Source organism: Drosophila montana, unplaced genomic scaffold (genome assembly GCF_035044405.1).
Source record: "Drosophila montana isolate Dmon_TW-CO22-7 unplaced genomic scaffold, ASM3504440v1 contig_3468_1, whole genome shotgun sequence".
Classification (NCBI taxonomy): Eukaryota; Metazoa; Arthropoda; class Insecta; order Diptera; family Drosophilidae; genus Drosophila; species Drosophila montana.
In genome coordinates, this window is record NW_026998349.1 from 620,147 (window position 1) to 645,565 (window position 25,419).

The 25,419-nt window shown below is 41.7% G+C and overlaps 5 protein-coding genes across 6 annotated transcripts in view; 2 read left to right on the forward strand and 3 right to left on the reverse strand.

The window, feature by feature from the left end:
• The window catches only part of Dgk (diacyl glycerol kinase 1), an 85,471-nt gene extending 71,583 nt beyond the window's left edge, over positions 1 to 13,888 (reverse strand). The window contains exon 1 of the mRNA XM_064691810.1: positions 13,274 to 13,888. The gene's annotated coding sequence lies outside the window, so the exon portion shown is untranslated. The remainder of the gene's footprint in view (positions 1 to 13,273) is intronic.
• LOC135434962 (uncharacterized) overlaps positions 1 to 16,233 on the forward strand; it is a 32,044-nt gene extending 15,811 nt beyond the window's left edge. Inside the window, exons 3-4 of the mRNA XM_064691791.1 lie at positions 4,768 to 6,706; positions 15,976 to 16,233. Coding sequence (XP_064547861.1) covers positions 4,768 to 6,706; positions 15,976 to 16,179 — 2,143 coding nt within the window. The 3' untranslated portion in view covers positions 16,180 to 16,233. The remainder of the gene's footprint in view (positions 1 to 4,767; positions 6,707 to 15,975) is intronic.
• A 702-nt stretch (positions 16,234 to 16,935) lies between these two features.
• Positions 16,936 to 18,240, reverse strand: LOC135434973 (uncharacterized). The gene is made up of 3 exons (XM_064691806.1): positions 18,206 to 18,240; positions 17,658 to 18,097; positions 16,936 to 17,315 (listed from the first exon to the last, which is right to left on the reverse strand). The coding sequence occupies exons 2-3, from the start codon at positions 18,095 to 18,097 to the stop codon at positions 17,156 to 17,158; spliced, it is 600 nt and encodes a 199-aa protein (XP_064547876.1). The 5' UTR covers positions 18,206 to 18,240; the 3' UTR covers positions 16,936 to 17,155.
• Positions 18,241 to 18,355: 115 nt separating this feature from the next.
• Positions 18,356 to 23,098, forward strand: Cul1 (cullin 1). 2 transcript variants are annotated; one of them, XM_064691792.1, is made up of 4 exons: positions 18,356 to 18,511; positions 19,545 to 20,669; positions 20,844 to 21,887; positions 21,956 to 23,098. In XM_064691792.1, exons 2-4 carry the CDS (start codon positions 19,794 to 19,796, stop codon positions 22,355 to 22,357), a joined length of 2,322 nt encoding a protein of 773 aa, XP_064547862.1. In that variant the 5' UTR covers positions 18,356 to 18,511; positions 19,545 to 19,793; the 3' UTR covers positions 22,358 to 23,098. The 2 variants fall into 2 exon arrangements, with proteins under 2 accessions (XP_064547862.1, XP_064547863.1); XM_064691793.1 differs by having other exon boundaries at positions 18,366 to 18,511; positions 19,626 to 20,669.
• Positions 23,079 to 25,362, reverse strand: Kdm4A (Lysine demethylase 4A). The gene is made up of 3 exons (XM_064691795.1): positions 24,942 to 25,362; positions 24,007 to 24,873; positions 23,079 to 23,951 (listed from the first exon to the last, which is right to left on the reverse strand). The coding sequence occupies exons 1-3, from the start codon at positions 25,187 to 25,189 to the stop codon at positions 23,564 to 23,566; spliced, it is 1,503 nt and encodes a 500-aa protein (XP_064547865.1). The 5' UTR covers positions 25,190 to 25,362; the 3' UTR covers positions 23,079 to 23,563.
• Positions 25,363 to 25,419: the final 57 nt, after the last annotated feature.

Genomic DNA, 25,419 nt, shown 5'->3' on the forward strand with positions numbered 1-25,419 from the left:
TGTCGATATTATGCTCCCATTTGCATAATATCGATATATATCGATTTTGAGACATAGTTTATTAACCAATCAAAAAGTATAACCCAGTTACACCTAACTAATATCTGAGTTATGGAATAATTCTTAATCAGGACGACAAGCTGAGTCACTCTTGATTAACTACAAATAGCTAGACACCTAAAATGCATAATTTTTTTATACTATACGCAGAACAAGCTCATCATTTTATGTCGTCAATTCTCTTCCATATGTATAATATCGATAAACATCGATTTTAAGAAAGCTTTCTCAAGCATAACTCGAAAAGTATAAGCGCTAGTTACACCAAACTTGCTCTGCAGACACTTTTAAGCACACACAAATTTTAACTTTTTAACTTCTTGGACTCCAAATTAATTAAAGCTAGAGCCTTGCTTTTGCTTGCAGGAAGTTGTTGCAAACCGTAAACTGTTTTGTTTTGTTTTGTTTTGTTTTGTTTTGTTTTGCTTTGTTTTGGCTTGCAACAGCATCGAAATGTGCAGCATCGGGCAACAGCTGGCTAAGAGCTGCGCTGACCTTCGGCTCACGGCCAACACGGCCGTCGAGTGGCCCTTTGCTATGGTCGCAACGCAGCAATTACGCGCGCGCCGCTCTTCAGTCCCAAGCTCTCGACAAATCCGAAACGCAATTTAATTATGTTATGCCAGGGCAATTAGCGCGGCATTAAGCTGATTTAAATCTGGCTATTGTGGAAATAAAAAATGCTTAAATCTAACGCTCATACAGAGCCATTTCAAAGGGCCACACAAATTGCGCATACGCCAGGTATGCTGCCCGCATCCGTATATGTTTGTCTGCGCAGCTGGCAGTTTAGTTTTAAGCTGCTATGTAAATGAAGCGAAGTTCAAGTTGCACGTTGCAAGCGTTGCAAGCGCTGCAAGCGAAGCAATGCGGTTTTTGGCGCCTGTCGTCAGCCTTCACCTCTTTTCAGCGGCAGCAGAAGCCACTTGACTTGCCAAACACTTGACGTCGCGTCGGTCAACAGCAACAGCAACAATAACAGCAACAACAATGAATGCAACTGCAGCCAGCTGCAACAATTACGTTTATTAATTGAAATTAAAGAAGCCACATATGAGGCAGCCTACTGCCTCTGCCTCTGCCTCTGCCTCTGCCTCTGCCTCTGCCTCAGCTGGAGGTCACAGCCAGTTTTGGTTTGAAATATTTCTACATACATAACTGAGTCGTGCATACATACACACATGCACACATGTGCAAGCGAAACTAGCAAGCAGCATATAAATATTTACATGTGTGCCATCAAATCGTGCAATTTATTGTATATAGTTTTTGTTTTCTATTAAACAAACGGGTGTGCACGACTAGCAGATGCCCTGAACCCTGTCGAGCTGCCGTTACACACATGCTCGCCTTCTCTTATACATACATACAAGCACACACACACACATATGCACACGCGACTGTGCTTCTTCTTAGCCGCATGCTATGGGAACGAATTCTCAAATAACTTCGGTTCTTATTGTCCGATCTTTGTGAATTTTTCAGGGCTTAAATGTGATATGCAAATATGTACATATACCAAAGCGCAAGGATCAAATTGAGTTATATTTCAATGGTTAGTGGAATTAGGGGAAGGTAGCCAATCGGAAGGTGGGGGAAGGTGCAATATAGGAATAAGATTCAGTTACGGAAAAGTTTACAATAAAAAACCAAACTGAAGATAGTTTCATAGCTGAGAGACTAGTTTTCATAAAAGTAGACAGACTTAATTCACAACTGCAGCTGATCAAGCACAAGCGTTACAAAGTAGCTAATAAAAAGTAGAATACCCTCTGCAAGTGTATCAAAAAAATATGTATATAAATAAAACAACAGAGTAGCCGAAAACAGTTTTGAGTTATTTTGAATGCATGCAACAGGCTCAGCGCACAAAGCCCATGGCTCATGGCTCAAATTTGATTTCGCATTCAGAAATCCTTACTTTCAATGGCAGCCAAGGTTAATGCAATTAAGGCACATACCATGCATACACTATACAGAGCATTTAAACTTGATATCTTGTTTATGACTCTATGCGAATTTCATGTCTTCTGTCTGTCTGTCTGTGTTGTGTTGTGTTGTGTTGTGTTGTGTTGTGTTGCCCTTTCCCATTGCCCTGCTGTGTGCATGTGCATGCAAGAAAAGTAGAAGGTTTTCAGTAGCAGCTCTTCCTATCGAAATTTTGTATTGCATCAGCTGTAACCTTCCCATAATATTGGACACATGTTATGCAGTTAGTACGACGGTCAATTTGGCTGTTATATAGCTGTCATTAGTATTAGTTTCGCCCGATGCGTTAATTTGTATTCAATATTGTACGGGGCGTAGCTATGCCAGGGTCAATGCCTCATTTAGGCAATCTTTGCTGGCTAAGCATGTGCGAAATATATTCAAAATAATCGCCTGCAATAGAAACGCGATTAGTTTGATTGATTTATTAACCAGACGCAGTTAGTATATATATATATATATATATTTGTGGTTGGGTACAGTTAGCTGGTTCGACAGAAGGACGTTTGAAAACTAAACCAAGAGCCAGTTGGACCAAAGTGTAATTTGTTGTGGCAGCCAAGTCAACAATAATTAGCGGACACACACACTCACACACACACGCACACACATATACACTCGCACCTTTTCTAGTTACTGAGCTAACGGCCCCGTGTTCCGACATGCAAACGAGGCTGAACATTTTAATTAACACGGCTCACAAATAAATACGCAAATATTGCAAAATATTTCATGCTCTAAGCCGCGATGGAACGTTAACCTTGTCGATTACATATCAAGCCAAAAAAAAAAAAATGAATAAAAAATAAAAAATAAAATAAAATACTAGACAAACCGAGCTAAACGCATCGATAAACAAGCTGGTCTTAATAACCGTTGCATAGCCCCCAGCAGCTCCCCCTTTAAAAAAAAATGAAAACCAAGCCCAAGTCCAAGTCCGTACCCGAACCGAACCGATCCGATCCGATCGCAAGTTATCAATTTTCGTGGCACAGTTGCTATATAAGAACGGCGACAGCGCAGCGACACGAAGACCGTTATTACGCAATTTTCCAGCGATTTTTCCACAGCGCTCCACCGCTTCAGGTTGCCGCTGACCCACTGCCCAAAGTTAGACACACAAAACGGTTCTTAAATAACACACACACAACAGCAGCGCCTCTGGGCCAACGAATCCATGTCAACTTGTAAGGCTAGCCACTAAAGTGAGCCAGATACCAAAACAGAAAGGGCATTACCATGTGTTTGATATACTATAAATATTTGCAGAACAATATCAAGTAACATTCGAGCTATAGCTTGCTAACAAGAAGGATGCTGGTTCGAACCATTAAAAATTATGGGGCGTTTGCATGAGTTTTATATACTATAAATATTTTCAGAACAATATCAACTAACATTCGAGCTATAGCTTGCTCCTTATAGTTTCTAGCTGCCTAACAAGAAGGATGCTGGTTCAAACCATTGTAAATTATGGGGCATTAGGGGTAGGGTTGTACACAATAAATATTTACAGAACAATATCAACCATCATCGAGCAATATGTAGCTCTTTACAGTCACCATCTTGCTTAGGCACCTTAAAAGTAAGGTTGGTGGTTCGAACCACCAACATTGGAATGGCATTAGCATAAGTTTATTACACCATAAATAGTTACAGAACAATATCAACCATCATTATGAGTTATAGATAGCTATTTGCAGTTCCTAGCACCCTTCGGTACCTTTACAAGGTTTAAAGAACATTAACTTAAGTTTTATACACTATAAACATTTACAGAAGAATATCGACCTTCATTCGAGCTATAGGTAGCTCTTTACAGTCCCCATCTGCATTAGGTACCTTCACAAGAAAGATGCTGGTTCGAACCATCGAAACTGTAAGGGCATTAGCATTTTTATGCACTATACAAATATATCTATAACAAAATGATTTAAGAGATAAATATATAGAAATAGCTTTTTGAGCTCCTAGTTTTGGGAGCTAGCTGTCTTAGTGAGACACTTCCTTAGGCCACTTAAAAAAAAGGTTGCCGGTTCGAACCTCTCGCCTGTCTTAGTAAGCAAATATTAAACTAGAATTTAACAAACTAGCCGCCGCTTCATCTAGCTAACTGCTCAAAATTAAAGAAACTCATGCCAAAAAAAACCGAAAAAAAAGAAACAAAATTATAATAAAAACCAATTGCAACAGTTACTCAAGCTGAAATCCTGTTTAGAACGAGTTTCTTTTGATTCGGAATTGAATTTTGATGTTGAATTTCAAATGTTGCTTTTTTTTACATATGTGTATAAGTGTGTGTGTGTGTGTGTGTGTGCTTGCGCCTGTTAGGTAGCACTTAAAAATGCGTTAAAATGTAAACAATTTATGCTCTGGTCTAGCTCGAAGACCGAGCAACCCCCGTCAAGAATTCCAGGCACATTAAACAAGCATTAAATAAGTTGCGTCGAACTGGAAGATTTATTGATTTGACAGACAAACAAACAAACAAAAAAAAACGGCGGCAAATCGAGAGCGAAACCAGCTGCTGCAACAACAACAACAACGTGTCGTAAAGAAAACTACTAACCCACATACAAGACGCTTGCCACAAAACCACTTTCATTGCGCGAGGTTTCGCTTTCAGCAGAGTTTTATTTTTTATTTTATATATTTTTTGGACTTTTCTCAATGATTTTTCTCACACTGTGCTCTTTTTTGATGTTTCTCCTTGTCCAGCGGCAATGCGACGACTTCAATGCCATTGACAGCGTCGCTCTCAATGATCCACGCGAATGGCTCGGCTGGTCTTGAGAGCCAGACGGGTGCATCTGTGACCAGGCCAAACGATATCAAGCCAACTGTGGTGGCCAGTGTGGCAACAGCGGCGCGCAACAAGAAACGCTCGACGGCATCCAATGCCAGCAGCACACATACCACGGACTCGGGCCTGGGCACCAACACAACAACAACAGCAGCAGCAGCAGCATCTGTCGCTGTGGCAGTGGCAGTGGCAGCAGCAACACCAACAGCAGCGGCGGCAGCAACAGCGAGCGGCTCACACTATTCGACCGATAAAAGCGGCTCGTCCGGTTACTATAGCTCTCACGTGTGCTCCACATACTCGCTGGACGAGCACATCTACTGCGAACCGGTCATAGATATCCTAGAAGCCAAGAGCAAACGGCCACAGCTGCGGCTGCCAACGAAAGTGACGGGCCATGCGACAGAGACCACAGCGATTAGTCAGCATTTGGACATGCAAGATGCGTCTACGGGCCTGGCAGCTAACCAAGCGGCGGACAAAACGGAGCAAATAGCCACGGGCAACAGCCAGCAGCAGCAGCAGGAGCGACAGCAGCACCAACAGGAGCCGCCGCACTACAGCGACAAGCTGCGCATCCTGGAGACAAGCATTGAGAATTTGGATCGTCATTTGAAAACCTTGCCCAGCCTCTATGCGCAGCATGCAGCAGAGCGGCAAGCGCCAGCTGCCGCATGCGCCAACCTGGACATTGGCGAAAAGCTGCGTGCCTACAACCAGCTGCCCACAATTATGGAGGGCTATGCCACACAGCGGCAGCAGCGGCAACTGGAGCAGCTGGATGACTCACTGCTCGACATCGATCTGGATGCATTTCTGCTGCAACCCAAGCAGCAGCAGCAGCAGCAGCAACAGCCAAGGCGACCCCGTCAACAGCTGCTCGCAGGCATCGATAATCCGAGTTTTCTGAGCGACGAGCAGCTCGAGGAGAACAATTACAAGTGTGCCAAATACATCAACTCCTGCCCGGAGGATGCCTATCGTGTGGACAACGAGTCTGCGGCCCATGCGGCCACAACGGCGACCTATGCGAAACGCTATGAGGATCAGCTGCACTTTCAGAGCACACGCGAACTGCTGGAGGATGTGCGCGACAAGATCCGTCTGCTGACGCCGACGCCCACAACGGATATACCGCAGGAGCTGGAGGGCATGATACAAACGCTCAAGGACGAACTGGAGTCGTATCTGCAGCGCATGAATCAGCACAGCGAGCTGGAGCTGCGCCAGCTCTGCAGCGGGCTGGGGCGCCAGCAGCATGTGGTGCGGCTGCAGAATGCGCTGGAGCGCAGGCGCAGCTTTGCCGGCGAACTGCAGCTGAATACGTACGAAACTGTGCGCGACGGCGTCCTAATCTCCACCTGCGGCCGGCCGCTAAATGTGCGCGAACAGATCATGAGCATACGTTGTGCCAGCGATCCGAACTTTAAGATGAAACGCAAATCCATTACCGAGGTCTTTCCCGTCGCCGAGTGCTATATTGAGACCATGACGTTATCGCGCAGTGCCACGCCTACGCTAACGCCTACAACCATGGACACCACGCCCACGCCGACAACCACGCCCACGCCTACGCCACCGCTGGAACTGAAGGCAGCGACAACAACAACCATGGTCACCCAAATGCAGCGCAATCTGACCTTCCACAAGCCCGTGCTCAGCGTGGAGAACGCCAGATCGCGGCTGGGCAACGGCCACGACAAGATCGACAACGCAGCCGAGTGGCATCGCAAGAAGCCGAGCATCTGGGAGATGTACTACGGCACCAATCGACTGCATCAATCGCTGCTGGGCAAGCAGCGACACAGCGGCAGCGAACTGGTCATCAGCAGCGCACATCCGACGCTCTCCTATGTGAGTATATATGTGGGGCAAAGGATCCTTTTATACGGGGCAACAGATTATATAATCCCTAAAGTGGTAAAGTGAACCAATAGTTGGTATAAGAGAAGAGATTTAGGCATTTAAGACAGGGCTGCAAACCGGGTTTGAACTGTATTGGTTCAAACCCGAAATTCCCACGTAGAGTTTACTAAAAGATGGGCCTTAAACCTTATCAAAGTATCTTAAAGAAAAGATGGAATCGAAAACTGAACCGAATTATATTTTCTGTCAAAAATAGTTTGATGCCAAACTTGTGAAGAAAACTTTGACCCAATGTCTAAATAACTTGGCACAAGTAACTTTATTTATCTAGATAGGCAGAACTTTCATCTATTATAGAAAAAGGTTGCAATTGCATGACAAACCAGGGCTAAAACCAAAACTTACGCTTTGTGAATGCAGGAAACCAGGTCCACAAATCGATCCTAAAGGCAGAAATAGCTGGTTCGAAAAGTGCAAAAGAGAACCTTTAAATTAAATCAAGATCAAGAGGTTAGAGCACAACGAGTCCCAAGTTTGATTTTTATTTAAAAAGTCAACATAAGAAGAAAAAGAAATTATATCATATATAAAAAATGCAGTCTGTACTTTTTTCAGTTGCTTCACACTTGCAATTCTCAACAAATTAAAGCTTAGAAAGAGGAACAAGACAACAAGCAAAGTCAGCTGATCATAGAGCCGAGAGATTCTTGAACTAGCTAAGCAGACAAATGTCTAATATTTTTATACATTGTTGCTTATTGCTTATTATGTTTATAAAAAAGTTAATAGTTTAGTTGACTCGAGGTCTAGGTTTAGAACAACTTGTTTGTTTTAAGTTGAAACCTAGACCTCGGGTTGACTAAGCTGTCAACTAAAAATTGGCAAGGTCATCAAACATCCAATATTTATATAAAAATTAAGAAACATACCATCGTTTAATTATTCATTTAATTTATACCAAAAAGTTCACTAAAATCAATTGTCAATTGTTGTAAAAATAATGGGCTAAGCTCTCAAAATTGAAGTTCATTTCATGCTTTAAGCGATTTGGCATTAAATTAATTAATTACAGTATTAACTGTATTACTTAATATGGGTCAAATTTGTAGGCTTTACTTTGCTGCCCGCTAAATGCAGTTGGTTTACGTTGTGCGGGCTACTGGGCGTTAGTTTGGCCAACGAGGCGTATGATTAATGCTTTTGGCTAATTGCCAACTAAACACAAATCTCGGGGTCGAGTCGGCCAAAAATCAATTGGTTAACTGTTTTTTTTTTTTTTGGGTCACATGAACTTATCAAGAGATTGACAGCACGGCCGAGGGCGTAATTCAGTGGAATTTTTTGGTGTGCAGCGAGTGCATCATGATGGCAGCTCATTAATTTGCCAATTTAAATGGCATCGATTTCTGCGTCAAGTCAATTGCCGTTGCGATGTTCGTGCAAACTTTTATTAATTTTATCCTTGGCCGCAATGTGACCAACAAGTAGCTGCAGCGGCAGCGTCAGCGGCAGCTTCGTGAGCTGCCTCCGTGTGGCAGCAGCAGCAGCAGCCGCAGCAGCGGATGCGTTGCCAGCGCCATCGTCGCCAGTCACCACCGGACGTCACCAGCATTGACGCCATCATTATTATTATTGTTAAACACACACACACACTCACACTCTTACACACACTCACACACATGCACAACCGTTTGCTGAATTTCTGATGGGGGTTTATTATGCGGCAGGCGATATGCGATATTATCGCATTCATGGCCAATGTTCAATTTGGTAGCGCACTCGTGTATTAGCATTATGATTAATGATGTGCGTGCCACAATCGACAAGGAGGGGCAGGAGGCAAGGAAGGCGGCGGAGGCGGAGGAGGCGGCGGAGGCGGCGGAGGCATGCACAAGGTGCTCGGCATATCATTAAGATGAGAATCTCGGCAATTACATCAAACGGTTGCATTTGCCTCAAGTCTTCAGGTCAGCAAAACTAACGACAATTATGCAGTTAGAGGGACCAACTATATAAGGGCCTAGATAGCTTAAACAAACAAGAGTGATTCGACTAGTGGATACCCTGTAATACACACAAACACTTATAATTCAATTGTTAAAGTCTCTCCCGAGAATATATATATGCTTCAATCGATACTGCTCGACTACTAGATACTCTGTGCAATTGCGCTCCACTCGATACTGCTCGACTAGTAGATACTCTGTACCACGCCACACACACACACAGGTATAATTCAATAGTTAGTCTCTCCTAAGAATATATATTCCCCATGGGTTCGCCGTATCTCGCTCTAGACAAGTCTCCAATCGAGACTGATCGACTAGTAGATACTCTGTACTACACCAACCACACACTTACTCATAATTCAATTCCTAAAGTCTCCCAAGAACATATATGCTTTATGGGTTCGCTTTATGGTTCCCGCTCTATGCAAGTGTTCTCCAATCGAGACTGTTCAACTAGGAGATACTCTGTACCACTCTGTACCACTCTGTACCACTTATTATCTAAAATGTAGACTCTCTTTATGGAAAACCTTCTACTAATCACTGACACGCTCATAATACCCTTCGCAAGCTCATTAAAATGTGGGGCATGTCGACGTTAGCACTAAGTTAAGCTCGACTAGTAGATACTCTATACCAAGCACTTATTATCTAAAATTTAGACTCTCTTTCAAGAATATACACATATACACTTCATGGAAAACCTTCTACTATTTACTGACACGCTTTTAATACCCTTCGCAAGCTCATTAAAATGTGGGGCATGTCCACTTTAACACTAAGTTAAGTTCTTGCAGCTGGGCACTTGAGACGCCCGCTTAAGAAATCCCATTCTGTCTCTTCTGTCATGTGGGCCAAAATATGAAACTAAAAACAAAAGTAATTTAATTACCGACTACATTTTCAGAGTGTTTGGCAAATAGAACTTAATTCTGTATACAAATATTGCAGTCAACAGCAAAATAGTGAATTAGGCAATATCCGTTTTACTAATCGAGCGTATTTCGTGTGCCTTGTTTGGGACTCTGGGCCAATGCATAGAGAATCTAAATGAGTTTTCACTTTCAATGCCAATGCAAAACAGTTTTTATTTTTTTTCATTTTATTTTAATTTTCTGTTGACTCAGCTTGGCAACAGAAATTGGTAAGCGCACGACTTCGGTTTATTCACCTTAACTGAAAGCACAGTATGAACTGCAGATATACATCTATATATACACATATATATGTTTACCTTTGTATGCACATATATATATTTTACCTATTTACTAGTCAGTATGCACGTTCACGAATGGGATTTGAACTTGAGGTTTTTTTTGTCTGCTGCAACCGCGCTTTAATACAAATCAAACAGTTAATGCAAAAGGAAAAGCCAACAAGTGTTTAAATTGGGAGGGAACGACTACCAAATGCCCTGTAAACAGTGTCTACTTTCTTTTGGACGTATTTATTGATAAAAATAATACATTTTTTAAGTCTAAATACTTAACGAGCACTTACAAACCAAATTTGATGGCTGTAGCTCTAATAATTCCCGAGGTATGGTCAAAAAATCTAATCTGAAAATCGACAACTGTCAATATCGATATAGAAACAAAGAGAGCTATCGATGATTTGAAATAATTTGGATCTAGAAGAAATCTACATTCCAAATTCTAGGTGTCTAGCTCTTATAGTTCTTCAAATAGACAAGGATAGATAGATGGACACCTCTAGATCGACTCACCTCATCAGAGATATCTCCCTCTCTCTTTCTCTTACAAACATTAGCAGAAAACCAAAATACTCTTTTGTCAATCATTTTCAACGGGTACAGGGCATAAAAACTGTACCGGTTAACCTTAAAATTCCGTTAAGAAAAAAAAAGGCAGACATGCAGCAAAGGCCTGCAGCATCTTGGCGAACAGGTAGCTCTGCTAGCTGCTTATCTGGCTGACCAACTGACCGCCATTGATTGCGGTCCAGATAAAAATGCGCTTACAACAAAGCACAAGCACAGAGTGCAACAAGTGGCAGAGAGCGCAAACGAAACAAAAACCGGTGTCGCAGCCCGCATTTTGTTGCCCTACAATTCGAATGACCTTTAAGGACGTTTCCACAAGAAGGATGCTGAGCGCAAACAGGCTGGCCATAATGAGTATAGCTGCCCCCTTCTCCCCTTTGCCCCCCTTCCCCCACTCTTTGCGCGACTTGCCACCCGGCTGGCTCTGCCCCGCAGACGAAACTCGTCCCACGGCAAATTGGCCGGCGAATAACTCGTTTGCTGTCATGAATGCCAAAATGAAAACGAAAACGCAAACGAAAAAGCAAAATGTGAGGCGAGATCTGGTCGCACACACACACACACACACAAACACACACATACACACAAAGTAGCTGCCGCTGCAGTTTTTACTATTTAGCCGTGGCTGCCACAAAGTGTTGCAATCGTTGCAGCCACCCATCAAAAACAGAAATCGAAACCGAAACTTGGTATTTTTTTACTGCTTTTTTTTTTGGCAATTTCCATTTGGCCAAGTGCAAACCAAAACGACACAAATGGACGTGGGGAATTGTCGTGAGGCCGGGCACAAAAGCGAATACGTCGCGTTTTTCTTTAAGTACCCAATTCCCTGGCCAGCGGCTATGCGAGGGTCGTTTGGCTAGTTAATCAAATTCCAGTGACCGAAGAACTCGCACCTTAGATGCCCAACTGCAAGCCGAATGACTCAGAGTTCGAACCAGCGCCCTGCATTAAGGTTCAGCTCGGAAACCTGAAACCAAAATCGATTCAAATGCTCAAAAAGCTACTTTAGCTACTTTTAGCTATTCTTAACATTCGAACTAGCGCCCTGCATTTAAGTTCAGCTCCTGAACCTGAGACCAAAATCGATTCAAAGGCTCTGAAAGTTAATTTAGCTACCTTAAGCTATTCTTAACATTCGAACCAGCGCCCTGCATTTAAGTTCAGTTCGTAAACCTGAAACCAAAATCGATTCAAAGCTACTTTAGCTACCTTTAGCTATTCTTAACATCTTCTTAACAGCTACTTCTTGGCTCAGGTTTCGATTTTCGCATCGCGTTGGACTGCCCCAAGTTGAAGATATGCCACGGGGCAGCTTTTGTGGCTTATATAAGCGTATGGTGCATATCATGGCCAGCAGCGGATTGACCACCACGGAAGCTGTTGCCAGGTGACTGACACCCACTTACATTTATTTTCGCCAGCTCCGGTTGCGGCTGATTACTCATACGCCACGTGCAACATTGGGCTGTGAATGCTCAACTAATTAGCAGCCGTTGGCGTCGGTTTTGCAATATGCCACGCCCACGCAAAGAGGCCAGTCCGTCCTTTTATTTCTGTGAACTGGTCGCCTGCGTGCCAGTTGATTGACTCACTGACACACTGACAACTTTCGAGCGGCTGTCGCTACCGTTTTAACAGACACCCCCGCCCTGCCCCCCTGCCACCCTGCCATCGCCCACCTCTCCAACAGACACTTCAATGTTCAATTGCTTGTTTTGGCTTTTCCGGCGCTCGGCTGCTTTTCATGTTGCGGCTTTTCTTGTGTGTGTGCAACATTTCGTTGTTGTCTTGAGTGAGTTACCGTTGAATGCGTTTTCAATGCTGCCCGCAAAAAAAATTGAATGAAAAAATGCCCCCCACCCAAAGCACAGAAAATGTGTAGAAAAAGTCGAGCACCTGTTGCACAATTGCCCAATTATTTAGTTTGAATATATATATATTTATTAGTTAATATATATACTTGGTCTGTTCACACCCTATTATATTTACGATATTATATTATTATTATTGCCACACTTTAGTTTAATTCACACAAAAACGCTAATTTCTCTATCTTTGCAAATTATTATTGCATTGTCTTTAGTTGGCTAAGAGTTGTTGACTAAAAAGTCAGTTTACTTTTAAGCTTCCAACCGTGCAGATTGTACACACAAAAACCGCTAGCCAAATGGGTAATATCACTTTTGTAAGTGTCGCAATTATCCCCGATCCTCGGCTCGAAAACTATTCAAAATTTTCCACCAACTAAATTAAAATTATCTAAAGTTTGACATAAAAAACGAATGTGAATGCGAGTGTTAATAAATTAGGATAAAAGAGAAAGAAAACTTAATACCCTTACGGGTTTGCAGTTATTTGAGGAGAGATGTGGATCTCGTAATTGTTGAGTTTGCTGAAATTGGAAAACAGGAAGAAAGCCATTCCATATGACCTATATGACATATTGCTCCTGCTGATAGATTTTAAACTGAGAGACTAGTTTGCATAGAAACAGACAGACGGACAGACAGACATATCGCATTTGATACTGATCAAGAAATATCTATACTTTATGTTTTCTGCCAAACGTTACAAATTTCATGACAAAATCATAATACCCTCTGCAAGGGTATAAGTAGCTAGTTATGCGGCCAGCATCGCAAGACGTGCTTTGTGCACATGGATTTCCCACAGAGATACCCGTAATATAAACTATATTATATGTAGATATATGTTTATAGTGTCTACATACTTGTTTAATATATGCATTTAAGTACTTACCACGAGTACGTGTTAAAATTTGTTTTCACTTCAAGCGATTTTTCAACTTCGTGTAGTAATAACGACATTTAAACTTGGCCAACTTCCAGTCGAAAAAAAAGTATTTATATATATGTTTATATTTATTTAGTGGTTTCAATGTCAGTGAAAAACGTGTGTTGCAAATTAAAAAGCCAGCCACTAAATTCATATCTATATGGATTTTCTTTTGAACTTGATGTCTATTGCAAAACATTTGCAAATAAAATGGGCACTCTTCAATTTATTCCAAGGCTAAGTTTCGGGGAATTTACAGCTTCAGTTCACAATATATACCTTAGTATTTATATGTATGTATGTATATGTGTGCGTGTACACACGATGATAGATTATGTACATGCATATTTTTGGTGCTCTTGCATATGTTAAGCGAATCAATATTAACTATACTCTCGTCCAATATTCATAATTTATTGCGTGTGTGTGGCATCATTTGCAAATTAGCTACGTCACATTTATGGCACGAGGGAGGGGCCCAATAAGCTGTCTTGAAAAAATTCCCATACGAAGGTTGCTTGAAGAGTAACTGCACTATTTACTATTACCGATATTCGTATTGCAGTGAGAGCTCTCTCTCTCTCTCTTCTTTTGAGTTGATACGTAACTGCACTTTACTATTCTGCATATTCGAATTACAGTAAAAGTGTTCTGTCAATGTCTCTCTCTCTCTCCCTCTTTCTTTCTCCCTGCTGCACTCATTATTGGGACATAGGTTTTCGCGCCATTTATTTAATTTTGCGCCATCCACATACATGTATGTATGTATGTATGTATGTATGGCTGTGACAAGCACATTACATGCTTAGGCCTTCCGATAGCCCTCCAAACATAAACATGTGTATAAATTTCTGGCATACATATATACATACATTTGTAAGTGCATATTCACTTGATTTGCTTGCCTGGCCAATAAAACCGTTATAAACGAATACACACGCGAACGAACACACACGCACAAAAAATTCAATGCGGTAATTTTCCCGTCAACATTGGCGCTTCGATTACGTCGTCTTCTCAAAGTACTTTGACTGATAAACAGCAGCTATAACAAATAAAACAGCGACAACAACAAAAGGCAACGGCGACCTCAGGCGGCAAACGCAAAAAGAAATAAAACACAAACTCACAAACGAAGCGCAGCTGAAGGTGGATGCGCAAAGAAGCAGCAAAAAGAAGCCGGAAGGCAAACGCAGATACCGCAAAGTTGTTTTCATTTTAATTTTTCTCATTTCATATCTCACATGTAATGTTATGCTTGTGTATGTTCGTACAAATGTGTGTCTGTTTGTCTGAATGCAGCAAGCATTGACGAACGTAATAATCGGGCACGGGCACATAACTGATCACCGAAAACGAAGACAATGTGTACGCAAAAAAAAAAAATTATAAATAAGGCCTGACAATGAAGTGCAAAAATGCGAATTGTTCAACAGGCGTTTATGGGCACACTTACACACACCCTAAAATTACTCCAACATACAAATGTATATATGTATGTATGTATATGCGTGTGTGTGAACACTCAAAATTGAATGCCCTTTTAATGACTATATTGCATATGCGCAACTTTCACTTGCCAATATGATTGAAATTTGATATGTGCGGCTTTTTGCAAAGCAACAAATCCCATAATTGTGATTATTATTATTGAGCTATTATAGAATTTTGTCACAAATATAGCATCCGGTTGCAAAAAGTGTGAGGGTGTGATTGTGGGTATTCAAATACCAAGATTAATAAATACATTTTAAAAATTTAAAGATTGCATAATATTTTACATGTTTTGTGAGAATCAACAAACCTGTTACATTTACAAAGTAAACGAATGCATGTGTACATATACACACACATATATGTGTAAATTTTTTAACAGATTTCAAGGTTGTGTCGCTAAAATATAAAACCGGCAACAGAAAAAAATAAGAAGATGCGCGAAAGAAAACAACAACAACGGCCGCTTAGTGGGTCAAATTGATGTGCGTTGCGCCCTTTTTCTCTCTCTCTCTCTCTTCACTTGCTCGATGTGTGCCACGCCTTGCAGCTATTGCAAAAACTTACGTGTATAATATGCAAAACTTATGATATGATTTATGGCAAATAATATGTAGCCTAGCTCAAATGCTCAGCAAATAATTCAAGTGGTGGGCTAGTCTACAAAAAAAGCCTTAGCCTAAAATAGTTGCCATACAATTTAAATCAGATCAATGCAGCGACTACGATTATCATCATCATCATCATCAATGTCAAAGCAATCGTCAGTCACAGCGGTCACTGAGGGCCATCTTGGATTGATGATGGTTCATCTTTATCTTCTCAATCGTCGTTTGCGACTGCGTCTTAGCTACCTGACCTAACAATATTTTTAACATGTGCATAATCGATTTACATAAAGAGCGCCAAGCTAACGCCACATATTAATTAGTTAAAAAACGTGTTATATACATAAAAGAAGTATAGTTGGTTTGCTGCGTCCCTATTTTATTTGAATAGTGACGTCACACTCTCATATGCTTGCATGCACAGACACCCACACATTTAGTCTAACAGTGGATCCCGTTTATGTTATGCGCCAATGTTGCCAACTGTTACAAATATGTAATTTAAGCATACGTAAAAATTGCTCAGCTAAATATACTTAAATGTTTTTATAATTGCATGCACAGCCATCGTCCAGACCCGAATCGGATTTTACGCTCGACTTGCCGCGCGCCGAGCAGCTGCGCCTCAAAATGGAAAAGGAGAAGAAGTTCCGCCAAAGATGTCGCCTCATCACCACATTTCTAAGTCTGGTATTCTTTCTACTGACCGTGATGGTTGTCAGTTTGGTTTTAACGCGCGGCAAACGCATGTTTGGCAGCATGATTTAGCCAAGGAGTCCCATATAAAACTGAATATTAGCATAGACTATAAGAAGAAGAAAATCAACTTAAAAAGCAAAACAAAAACTAGAACAAAATTAAAGTGCCGTAGTAATTCTTAGATTCAACAGTAACAGCTACATAATAACTGCAACAAATCGTAGGGCCGTTAGGATAACAACTAATTTCTAGTATTAGACCTAGTTAATTCGTCACTAGTATACACTATAATTGGAGGGGCAACATGCTTGTTGTGCCTGTTTTGGCAGCCGCAGCCGCAGTATTGTTAATAAATTATTTTTGTGATCTTAGCTGTTAAGTTAAAAGTGAAGTTTTGTGTTTGTCTAAAAATCATGATAAATCATGTCCATTCTAAATGCTAATTGTATTAGTTGTAAGCGTGTACTGTACAATGACCTTATAGTGTGTAAATGCGTTCGTGTGTGTCGATAAATAAAGCTGCATCAATGAAAATATATTAAAAAAAAAAGGAACCGAAAATAAACGGGCTTATAAGTTTCTCAAATACACACACATTTATTTGTTTAACCGTTATTCACGTTTTACATATACATATATATCATAGACAATACACACACACAACATGTGTAAGTGTTTGTTGTATGTTTTCGGTATGGATGTGTAGAAAATAAGTTCAAAGCATTTATCGTATGCATTAATTGCAACTTCTTACATACATATCTTTTGGTATCACAAATGTTATTTCTTTTTTATTTTTTTCGTTAAACTTGAACTTCAACTGTGTTTGTTTTGTTTTTTGAGAAAATGCACAAAATTCTTATGTTACCGTATAAGGCAATTCAACTGTTAGGCATTGTTAGTAACTACGATACACTAGAAAAAAATTACAATTACAATTGATACACAGTAAGCAACCGAGAAGGCATATTCCTTAAATGAGAATCGTGGTGCTGTATCCCAAACAGACCTTTGGCCTGATTTGGTCCTATATCTTGGTTGGATTTCATAATATGCGTATGCTCTGCCGATTCACCTCGAACAGTGTGTGATCCTCCTCCTCGTCGCTATTCACATCTTCAATGGCCATGGGCAGTGGTGTCAGCTCCTGATTGGCGCGATCCCCCTGCACGCCGTATTTGCGCTCAGCGCGCGATAAGCGCAGACTGTAATGAAAAGCGAAAAAAGTATTAAAAGTAAGAGCTTTGTTTGTATAAAATTAACGGAACTTTGTTTTGCACCAGTGTTGCCAACTGCCGGCTGAAGAAATAGCTGAACACGATGCTAAAAACAGCTAAAATTAGCTGAATGGGCTTTATGAGCACAAACTAGCTCAAGCTAAATCTGTTTAAAATGTTAACTACTGCCGGCTGACCTCTAAAAATAGCCAAATTAAGCTAGCAAATAGCTAAGCTGGCAACACTGCTTCGACCGTTATCAGCAGACCGCGCTCAATGCACCGATCGTAGCTGCTGATTGAAAGCGTTCAAACGCCACACTCGACTTACCGATATACACGTACAACCAGCACCAAAATGGCCGAGCTTGTAATGCCCACCAGTATATAAAACACAGCTGCGTATGTATCCGGAAAATCTGTGTTGTCATTCATATTAGAATGCTCAATGTGCACATCCTCTTCGGGCAGCACGCCTGTTGGATGTTCATGTTGCCGTATAACTGGTGCCGCCGCCTGCTGAGGTTTTTCACTAATGACGACTACTTTTTCTGGAACCGAAGACTCTGCTGAAGTCTGTTGCACGGCAGTGTCTTGTGCCGGAGACAGTGGTGGAGCCTGATCCTTTTTTACGATCCTTTGCGGATCTGTGTTGGCATTTGTGCTAGTTGTGTTTGGTGCCGCTGCGTCGCTTTGGTCATGGTGCGATAAGAACAACGTCAATAACAGTACCACCGCCAACAAGTGCCAACTCTGTGAGACATGCTCCATCTATAAATATTCTTTATTTAAGACAATTAAGCGACAAACAGTGAGCACTTATTTCTGACGTATTCAAATTTTGTTGCTCTGTTCTATTTTTTATTTATTTACACTAACTAGGGCTGCCAGAAAGTCAATTTTGTTATCGATGGGGTTTCTTATGTGCTTAGGGATGCAAAAGTGAAAATCTTGTTATCGATATGATTTTGTGGGGCTGCCAACGATAGTCAAACGGTGCTGCCATATTAATGAAATCCACTCTGTCATGTACAGCGCGATCTGGCAACGCTGAGCTTCTTTTTAGTTGGAAAGAGTGATTTGTACAAACGGTAAAAAAATCGTCAAATTAGTTAAATTACAGTTAAAAAGTACTGAAAATTGCATTAAAATACACGCGTAGCATTAAACAACATCTGGAAACAGGTAAATTGCTGTTAAAACTCGTTGCTCTGATAAGATTCGCAAGCTGTATGTCAGTGCCAGTGCTGTGAAAATGGCGAACAAAAGGTGAAAAAAAAGTACGTGTGCTCCAAAAGGGAAATCACGACGCCACAGATTAAAAGCCAGTGAAAATGCTAGACAATTTTTCATTTTACAAAAATATAAACATTTGTGCTTGAAAATATAACAACATTCTTGTAATAAACCTATTTGCTAAGGTTGGTGCAATAAAACATGTTTTATTAGACCATTTACGTACGTTTGTTGTTTGTGTATGTGTGTGTTTATTTTAACAGGAAGTTATAATATGCCCATGCACATATACACAAATTGCCTGCTCTTTCTTTAATACTAAAACACATTGTGTGCATGTGTTAGTGCTGCTGCAAGGGTATTTATGATTATTTTTTGCTTGTTACTACATATTTTTCTAGTTGTGAGTCAATTGCAAGTTTAAACTTTGCATATCAAATTACATATTTTTCAATGCGCCTCGGGCAGGGAGTTTTATATGTGAATGCACTCACACATGCACACGCACAATTATATGTATGTGTGTCTGTGCGTTTGTTGTTATACCCTATGCCAACCAGAATAAGCGAAACTGGTATGCTGTTTCGAGCCCATAAATTGTATGTGTGTGCCTTGGTGTAGGTGTCTCACTTAACTGTTTTCCTTTGCGATTCACATTAATTGAAATCTGGTTGCATTTAAGTGTTGGTAATTGTGCGTGAGAGCAGGATAGCGAATGCGTTTAATTATATGCGAGTGTGAAAGTAAGCAGAGAACTCGACAATTAAGTGCTCTGGAGTAAAGCGATTGGAGATTCGACTTCATACAGTATATATATATATAATCCTGATCCACAATTAGCAGACGGGACATCAAAGGAAATTAATTTCCAGCTCCTGTGGAAGGACAATCGGCATAGAAATATATCGTAAATCGGCTATATATATTTTGTATTTAATCTTCGCGGCCTACTATAGCTAATTGATGTTGTGTATATTTGCAGATTGAAAAAATACATATTTTATATATCTTCCCCATAAATTGTTACACTTGATTTGCCAAAATTCCGACCAAAACACCCAAGACAAGATTAGCAGCCAAACGACGCAATCAGGACAGTCAGCCCACGTCCCAGTCGCCCGCGCAAGTTGTCGTCCTGTCACAGCAACAGCAGCAGCAGCAGCAACAACACCACCGGCCACAGCAACCAGATCGGTTGGAAGGCAAACGTGATTTGCCCCCGGCTGCCAAAATGAATCGATCGAGCAATTCGCAGGCCACACAGCGGCCGGTCAATTTGGATGACATCTGGAAGGAGCTGGTGGAGGGCATATTGCAAATATTCCAGCATGAAAAATCGCTTACCCGTAATCAGTATATGAGATTCTATACGCACGTTTATGACTATTGCACGAGCGTCAGCGCAGCGCCGAGCGGACGCAGCAGCGGCAAGTCAGGCGGTGCTCAGCTGGTGGGCAAGAAACTGTACGATCGGCTCGAGGAATTCCTGGAGGACTATCTGAGTGACTTGCTGACCACTTTCCAGTCAATAAGGGGCGAGGAGGTGCTGCTCTCGCGCTATACAAAGCAGTGGAAATCGTATCAGTTCTCAAGCACCGTGCTCGATGGCATTTGCAATTACCTCAATCGCAATTGGGTGAAGCGCGAGTGCGAGGAGGGCCAGAAGGGCATCTATAAGATCTATCGTCTGGCTCTGGTCGCCTGGAAGAGGCATCTGTTCGAAGTGCTCAACGAGCCGGTGACCAAGGCGATTCTCAAGTCCATTGAGGAGGAGCGCCACGGCAAGCTAATAAATCGTGCCCTAGTCCGCGATGTTATTGAGTGCTACGTCGAGTTGAGTTTCAATGAGGACGACACCGATGTCAACGAACGAAAGCTATCGGTCTACAAAGACAATTTCGAAGTGAAATTCATAGCCGACACCTACGATTTCTACGAGAAGGAGTCCGATGCGTTCCTATCAGCCTACACGGTGACAGAGTACTTGAAGCATGTCGAGACCCGTCTCGAGGAGGAGAAACAGCGCGTCCGTGGACGCAACTCGAAAAATGCCCTATCCTATCTGCACGAGACAACGGCTGATGTCCTGAAATCGACATGCGAACAGGTAAGCAGTAAATCAAGAGCTGCCACAGTAAAAGCTTTCGTGGGGAAGGAAGGTGTCGATGAATCAACAGGCTTCTCTCCTTCTTTCTAGGAAGCTTTCACTGTGCTCTAAGTGGAATTATTGCCATATAAACGTATATTTAATTCTGTATTTCTATTTACTCGCATCATTCAGGTACTGATTGAGAAGCATTTGAGATTATTCCATACCGAGTTCCAGAACCTGTTGAATGCCGACAGAAACGAGGATCTGAAGCGCATGTACTCATTGGTTGCGCTCTCGCCCAAGAATCTGGATCAATTGAAGAAAATACTCGAGAATCACATCCTGCAACAGGGCACGGAAGCCATCGAGAAGTGTTGCACCAGCGATGCGGCCAACGATCCAAAAACCTATGTACAAACCATACTTGATACACACAAAAAGTACAATGCGCTCGTTTTGACCGCATTCGATAATGACAATGGATTTGTGGCCGCGTTGGACAAGGCGTGCGGTAAATTTATAAATTCCAATGTGGTGACGCGGCCAAACAATGCCGGCAAATCGCCCGAATTGTTGGCCAAATATTGCGATCTGTTGCTCAAGAAATCGTCAAAGAATCCGGAGGACAAAGAGCTAGAGGATAATTTGAATCAGGTGATGGTCGTCTTCAAATATATTGAGGACAAGGATGTCTTCCAGAAGTACTACTCAAATATGCTGGCAAAGCGTTTAGTCAGTCATACATCGGCGTCTGATGATGCCGAGGCAATGATGATCTCCAAGCTGAAGCAGACCTGCGGTTATGAATACACTGTTAAGCTGCAGCGCATGTTCCAGGACATTGGTCTGTCCAAGGACTTGAATTCAAATTTCAAGGAGTACCTGAAGACCCAAAATATAACATCCGAAATTGATTTTGGCATCGAGGTGCTCTCCACAAACGCCTGGCCCTTCACGCAGAACAACAATTTTCTGCTACCCTCGGAATTGGAGCGATCCGTTCAACAGTTTACCATTTTCTACTCAGCTCGGCATTCGGGTCGCAAACTGAATTGGCTGTACCACAAGTGCAAGGGCGAATTAATAATGAACGTGAATCGCAGCAATGTCGTCTACACACTGCAAGTGAGCACGTTCCAAATGTCGGTGCTGTTGCAGTTTAACGATCAGCTCAGCTTCACAGTGCAACAGCTGCGTGATAATACGCAATCTCAGCTCGAGAACTTGATACAGGTGAGCAGCATAAATTTGGAGCAGAAACTATGTTATTAATGACATGAATTTGATGTGCTCGTTTTTAGGTATTGCAAATACTGCTCAAGGCCAAAGTGCTGACGTCCAGCGATAGCGAGAATGCCCTCACATCCGACTCAACCGTGGAATTGTTTTTGGATTATAAGAGCAAGAAGCGTCGCATTAACATCAATCACCCGTTGAAGACTGAGCTTAAAGTTGAGCAGGAGACTGTCACCAAACACATTGAGGAGGATCGCAAGCTGTTGATCCAGGCGGCGATTGTTCGCATCATGAAGATGCGCAAGCGTCTCAATCACACTAATCTCATCTCTGAGGTGCTCAATCAGCTGTCGACACGGTTTAAGCCCAATGTGCCGGTCATTAAGAAGTGCATTGATATTTTGATTGAGAAGGAGTATCTGGAGCGCATGGAGGGACACAAAGACACCTATAGCTATCTAGCCTAAGTTCATGTTTATATATATATAAATATCGTTCCAAAATTATATATTTTGCCAGCCACTAGAAGAAGATATCAAGTCAGATATCAATTAGAGCCTGCCAATTTAACCCCCCCACCCCACCCACATCCCTGTATAAGTAAAAAACATTTAAGATCTGTACGCCCCTTCTACCCCTCATCAAATGATTGTCGAATTAGCTACATGCTTTACGCATTTAGAATGCGTGCATATTTCACAACCAAACATCAAAGAACATTTCTTTCAATTATGCCAGTCCCCCCATTTGTCATCATCTCTCTCAAAGGCAGCAGCAGGAGTTAAGGATGAAAATTCCAGCATGGAATTGTGCAAGCACAGATAAAAAATAATTCATGTAGCTTCTTGAATCATTTATAATAATGAGTTTTACTTAGTTTATTGCTGTTTTATAATTTTTTCATATATTACATTACGGAAAAGACAAAATGTTAAGTTCAAAAAAAACAAAAACAAACAAACAAAAAAAAAAAGAAACAAAAACGAAACGAAATATATAAGTTGAAGCAGTTAATTAAACGGTACGTTTAAGCCGGCTTTCCTTAGCCTTTGTATTCAACCATTTCACAGTGATATCGAAACGTTGGGATACCTACTGTTTTTATGTAAATCGGCAATTTGCAAACTTGACGACAGCTGCGTTTTAAGTTAAATAAACAAACATACTTAAATGTGTACACATATTAAATACTCGACAAACAATATAAATTTATTGATTTTCAAGGGGAAGCCAGTGCTAAAACGGGGCAAATCAAATACAAATTATAAATCAAACTAGCCTAGAGCAGGACATCCAAAGAATAAAACTTAGAAGCCCATCAAGTTATACATGTATATGGACTATTGCAGACTTTGCTCTTCGTAAACATATATTCGGAAAGTACATTTTTGTCTTTGCCTTTTTTTTTTTTGGGTGGGCAGCTTTCAAGTCGTTTTGCAAAGCTACTAATTTATATATAAACGTAAATTTAACTAGTGCAGCTGAGCACATTTTGCTGTGCCCCTTTGTTATTTAGGTACTTATTTATATATATATATATATATATAGTATATCTATGTGAATAGCATTAATATATATATATATGTATATGTATTTCTTTGATTGCGCGGTCTTATAAAACTACCAACAACAGAGATCGTCAAATCGTTTACAGAAAGTAGCGGCAGCAGCAGCTAATCCTCGTCTTCGAGCGTTAGAACCTTCGTCTGAAAGCGCATCCGTTTAGTGTTCTTCACAACGCCATTGGTGAGTAAATTCGTGCCTGGCTCTGTGCAGGGCAGAGCATTCCACATCCGCTTAACGCGCACCACTGCAATCGAGTTAAAGTCATATTTCTTTTTGGTGTCCGGTTCAGGGGCTGCTTCCACTGGAGCTGACTCAGCGGGAGGCACAACTGTTGGCAACTTGCGTAGCTTGACCACAGCTTGCTTTAGATTGACGCTGCTGCGGCTGCTCACGCTCGTCTTGTCATCGTCCGCATCCGAATGGGCATTATTTACATCGGCCAGGGAGCAGCCACGTTTCTGTGGATTCGTCGCTTTTGATTTGGCCGCTTGCGAGCTGTACAAAAAGAAGGTAATTAAAGAATATGCAATTGACATATATGTCAACTGACCTTTCCTGTGTGATTTGATATTCGTTGATGGTGGGCGGTGCGGCTGCGCATATTTTGCCCGGCTCCTCGGGATGGCAACCGTAGTCCTCACCCTTCAGCCAGTTCTCGTAGCGCTCCGGCTGAAAGTGTCGCACAAATGTTTCCATCGAGATTTTAACCATATCACTGCGACACTTGCAAATGCTCGCTCGCTTTCCATACTCAATCCAGCGCGTGGAGGCAAAATTTGTGGATTCGGCACCGTTGAAGCCATGATTAAATCCGGCATGATAGCCAAACGGAAATGTGATCATTATTTCGCCCGCCTCCTGTGTGATCTTATTGTATGGTATATTATGCTGACGCAATACCTTCGGACTGATCATGGTCATCTTGTGACGCAAATAGGCATTGCACTCCTGATAGTTCTCCACAAAGGTCTCGTTGGCCAGCTTCTCCAAGCGTCGGCCATAGATGGGCGGTATGGCATACCAAGTCTTTGGGGCACCGAAGTGCAAATAATTAATCGAATACAAATCCATGTCTTCGGTGTGCCAGGCAAACGAGCTCTTCCACATGCCGAAATACAAATACGCCGTATTCACGCCATCTATTTCGATGCCATAATCTGTATTGACCAGATTCAGTATAGTATCAAGTCGTCCGATATTCCACACGTTCAGGTCCTCGTCGCTCAACGTGCCCTTAACATCGGCCGCATATAGCGGCGATATGTACGTTATGTTCTTCCAGTATTTGCGCTCCAGATCGTCATAGTCGAAGTGACGCGGCGTCTGATGCAGCTCCGAGTTGGCCTTCTCCATGAACTGACGCAGCGTCATTTGGCGGCGTTGTTGTATGTTGATTTGCTGATAAACGCCATGGGCGCTGCATAACCAAGAGGAACAGAAATCAGCCAGAAGTAAGCCAGATATACATATATGCACTTCGCTTACCCGGTTACGACCTGACAAATCGGTGCCGGTATTGTCATATTTATATTTTCAATATCATAACCTGAACGCCGCGGTTTCCATTCCTTGGGTGGAATGATTTTAACCAAGCCAGCCTTATGTGCTCCACGTGATTCCATGTACTCTATGTAGCCGGCAAAGTTGGTGAACTCCTCATAGCTGGGGCGAAAGGTCATAATGCGGGGCATATTGTTTTGGTCATCGTCGCCAAATGATAAACGAGTAGACATATTTAAAACAAATTTAACACAAAACAAATAAAAAAAGTGTTGGCAAAGTGCGTCGGACACTTTAACTGCGAGCTCTAGTGCTGAACAATGCGCTTCGAGTGTTGGTTAGCGAGCCAAGTTAACCGTCCGGCCACTTTGCTGTGAATTCAAATTCGCAGTTTTATATATATATATATATATTTAAAATTTAAAACACGTTGCGCTCTACAAATAAAAGCCAAAGCTTGCTT

What these genes read in the sequence shown, in the direction of transcription:
- Cul1 (XM_064691792.1), top strand. Translation starts at nt 19,794, where the DNA reads ATGAATCGATCGAGCAATTCGCAGGCCACACAGCGGCCGGTCAATTTG. An exon ending in TGAAATCGACATGCGAACAG is followed by an intron (nt 20,670 to 20,843) that starts GTAAGCAGTAAA and finishes CGCATCATTCAG; the next exon opens with GTACTGATTGAGAAGCATTT. An exon ending in AGCTCGAGAACTTGATACAG is followed by an intron (nt 21,888 to 21,955) that starts GTGAGCAGCATA and finishes GCTCGTTTTTAG; the next exon opens with GTATTGCAAATACTGCTCAA.
- Kdm4A (XM_064691795.1), bottom strand. Translation starts at nt 25,189, where the DNA reads ATGTCTACTCGTTTATCATTTGGCGACGATGACCAAAACAATATGCCC. An exon ending in ATTTGTCAGGTCGTAACCGG is followed by an intron (nt 24,874 to 24,941) that starts GTAAGCGAAGTG and finishes TTGGTTATGCAG; the next exon opens with CGCCCATGGCGTTTATCAGC. An exon ending in TATCAAATCACACAGGAAAG is followed by an intron (nt 23,952 to 24,006) that starts GTCAGTTGACAT and finishes CTTTTTGTACAG; the next exon opens with CTCGCAAGCGGCCAAATCAA.
- LOC135434973 (XM_064691806.1), bottom strand. Translation starts at nt 18,097, where the DNA reads ATGGAGCATGTCTCACAGAGTTGGCACTTGTTGGCGGTGGTACTGTTA. An exon ending in CTGGTTGTACGTGTATATCG is followed by an intron (nt 17,316 to 17,657) that starts GTAAGTCGAGTG and finishes TTTTCATTACAG; the next exon opens with TCTGCGCTTATCGCGCGCTG.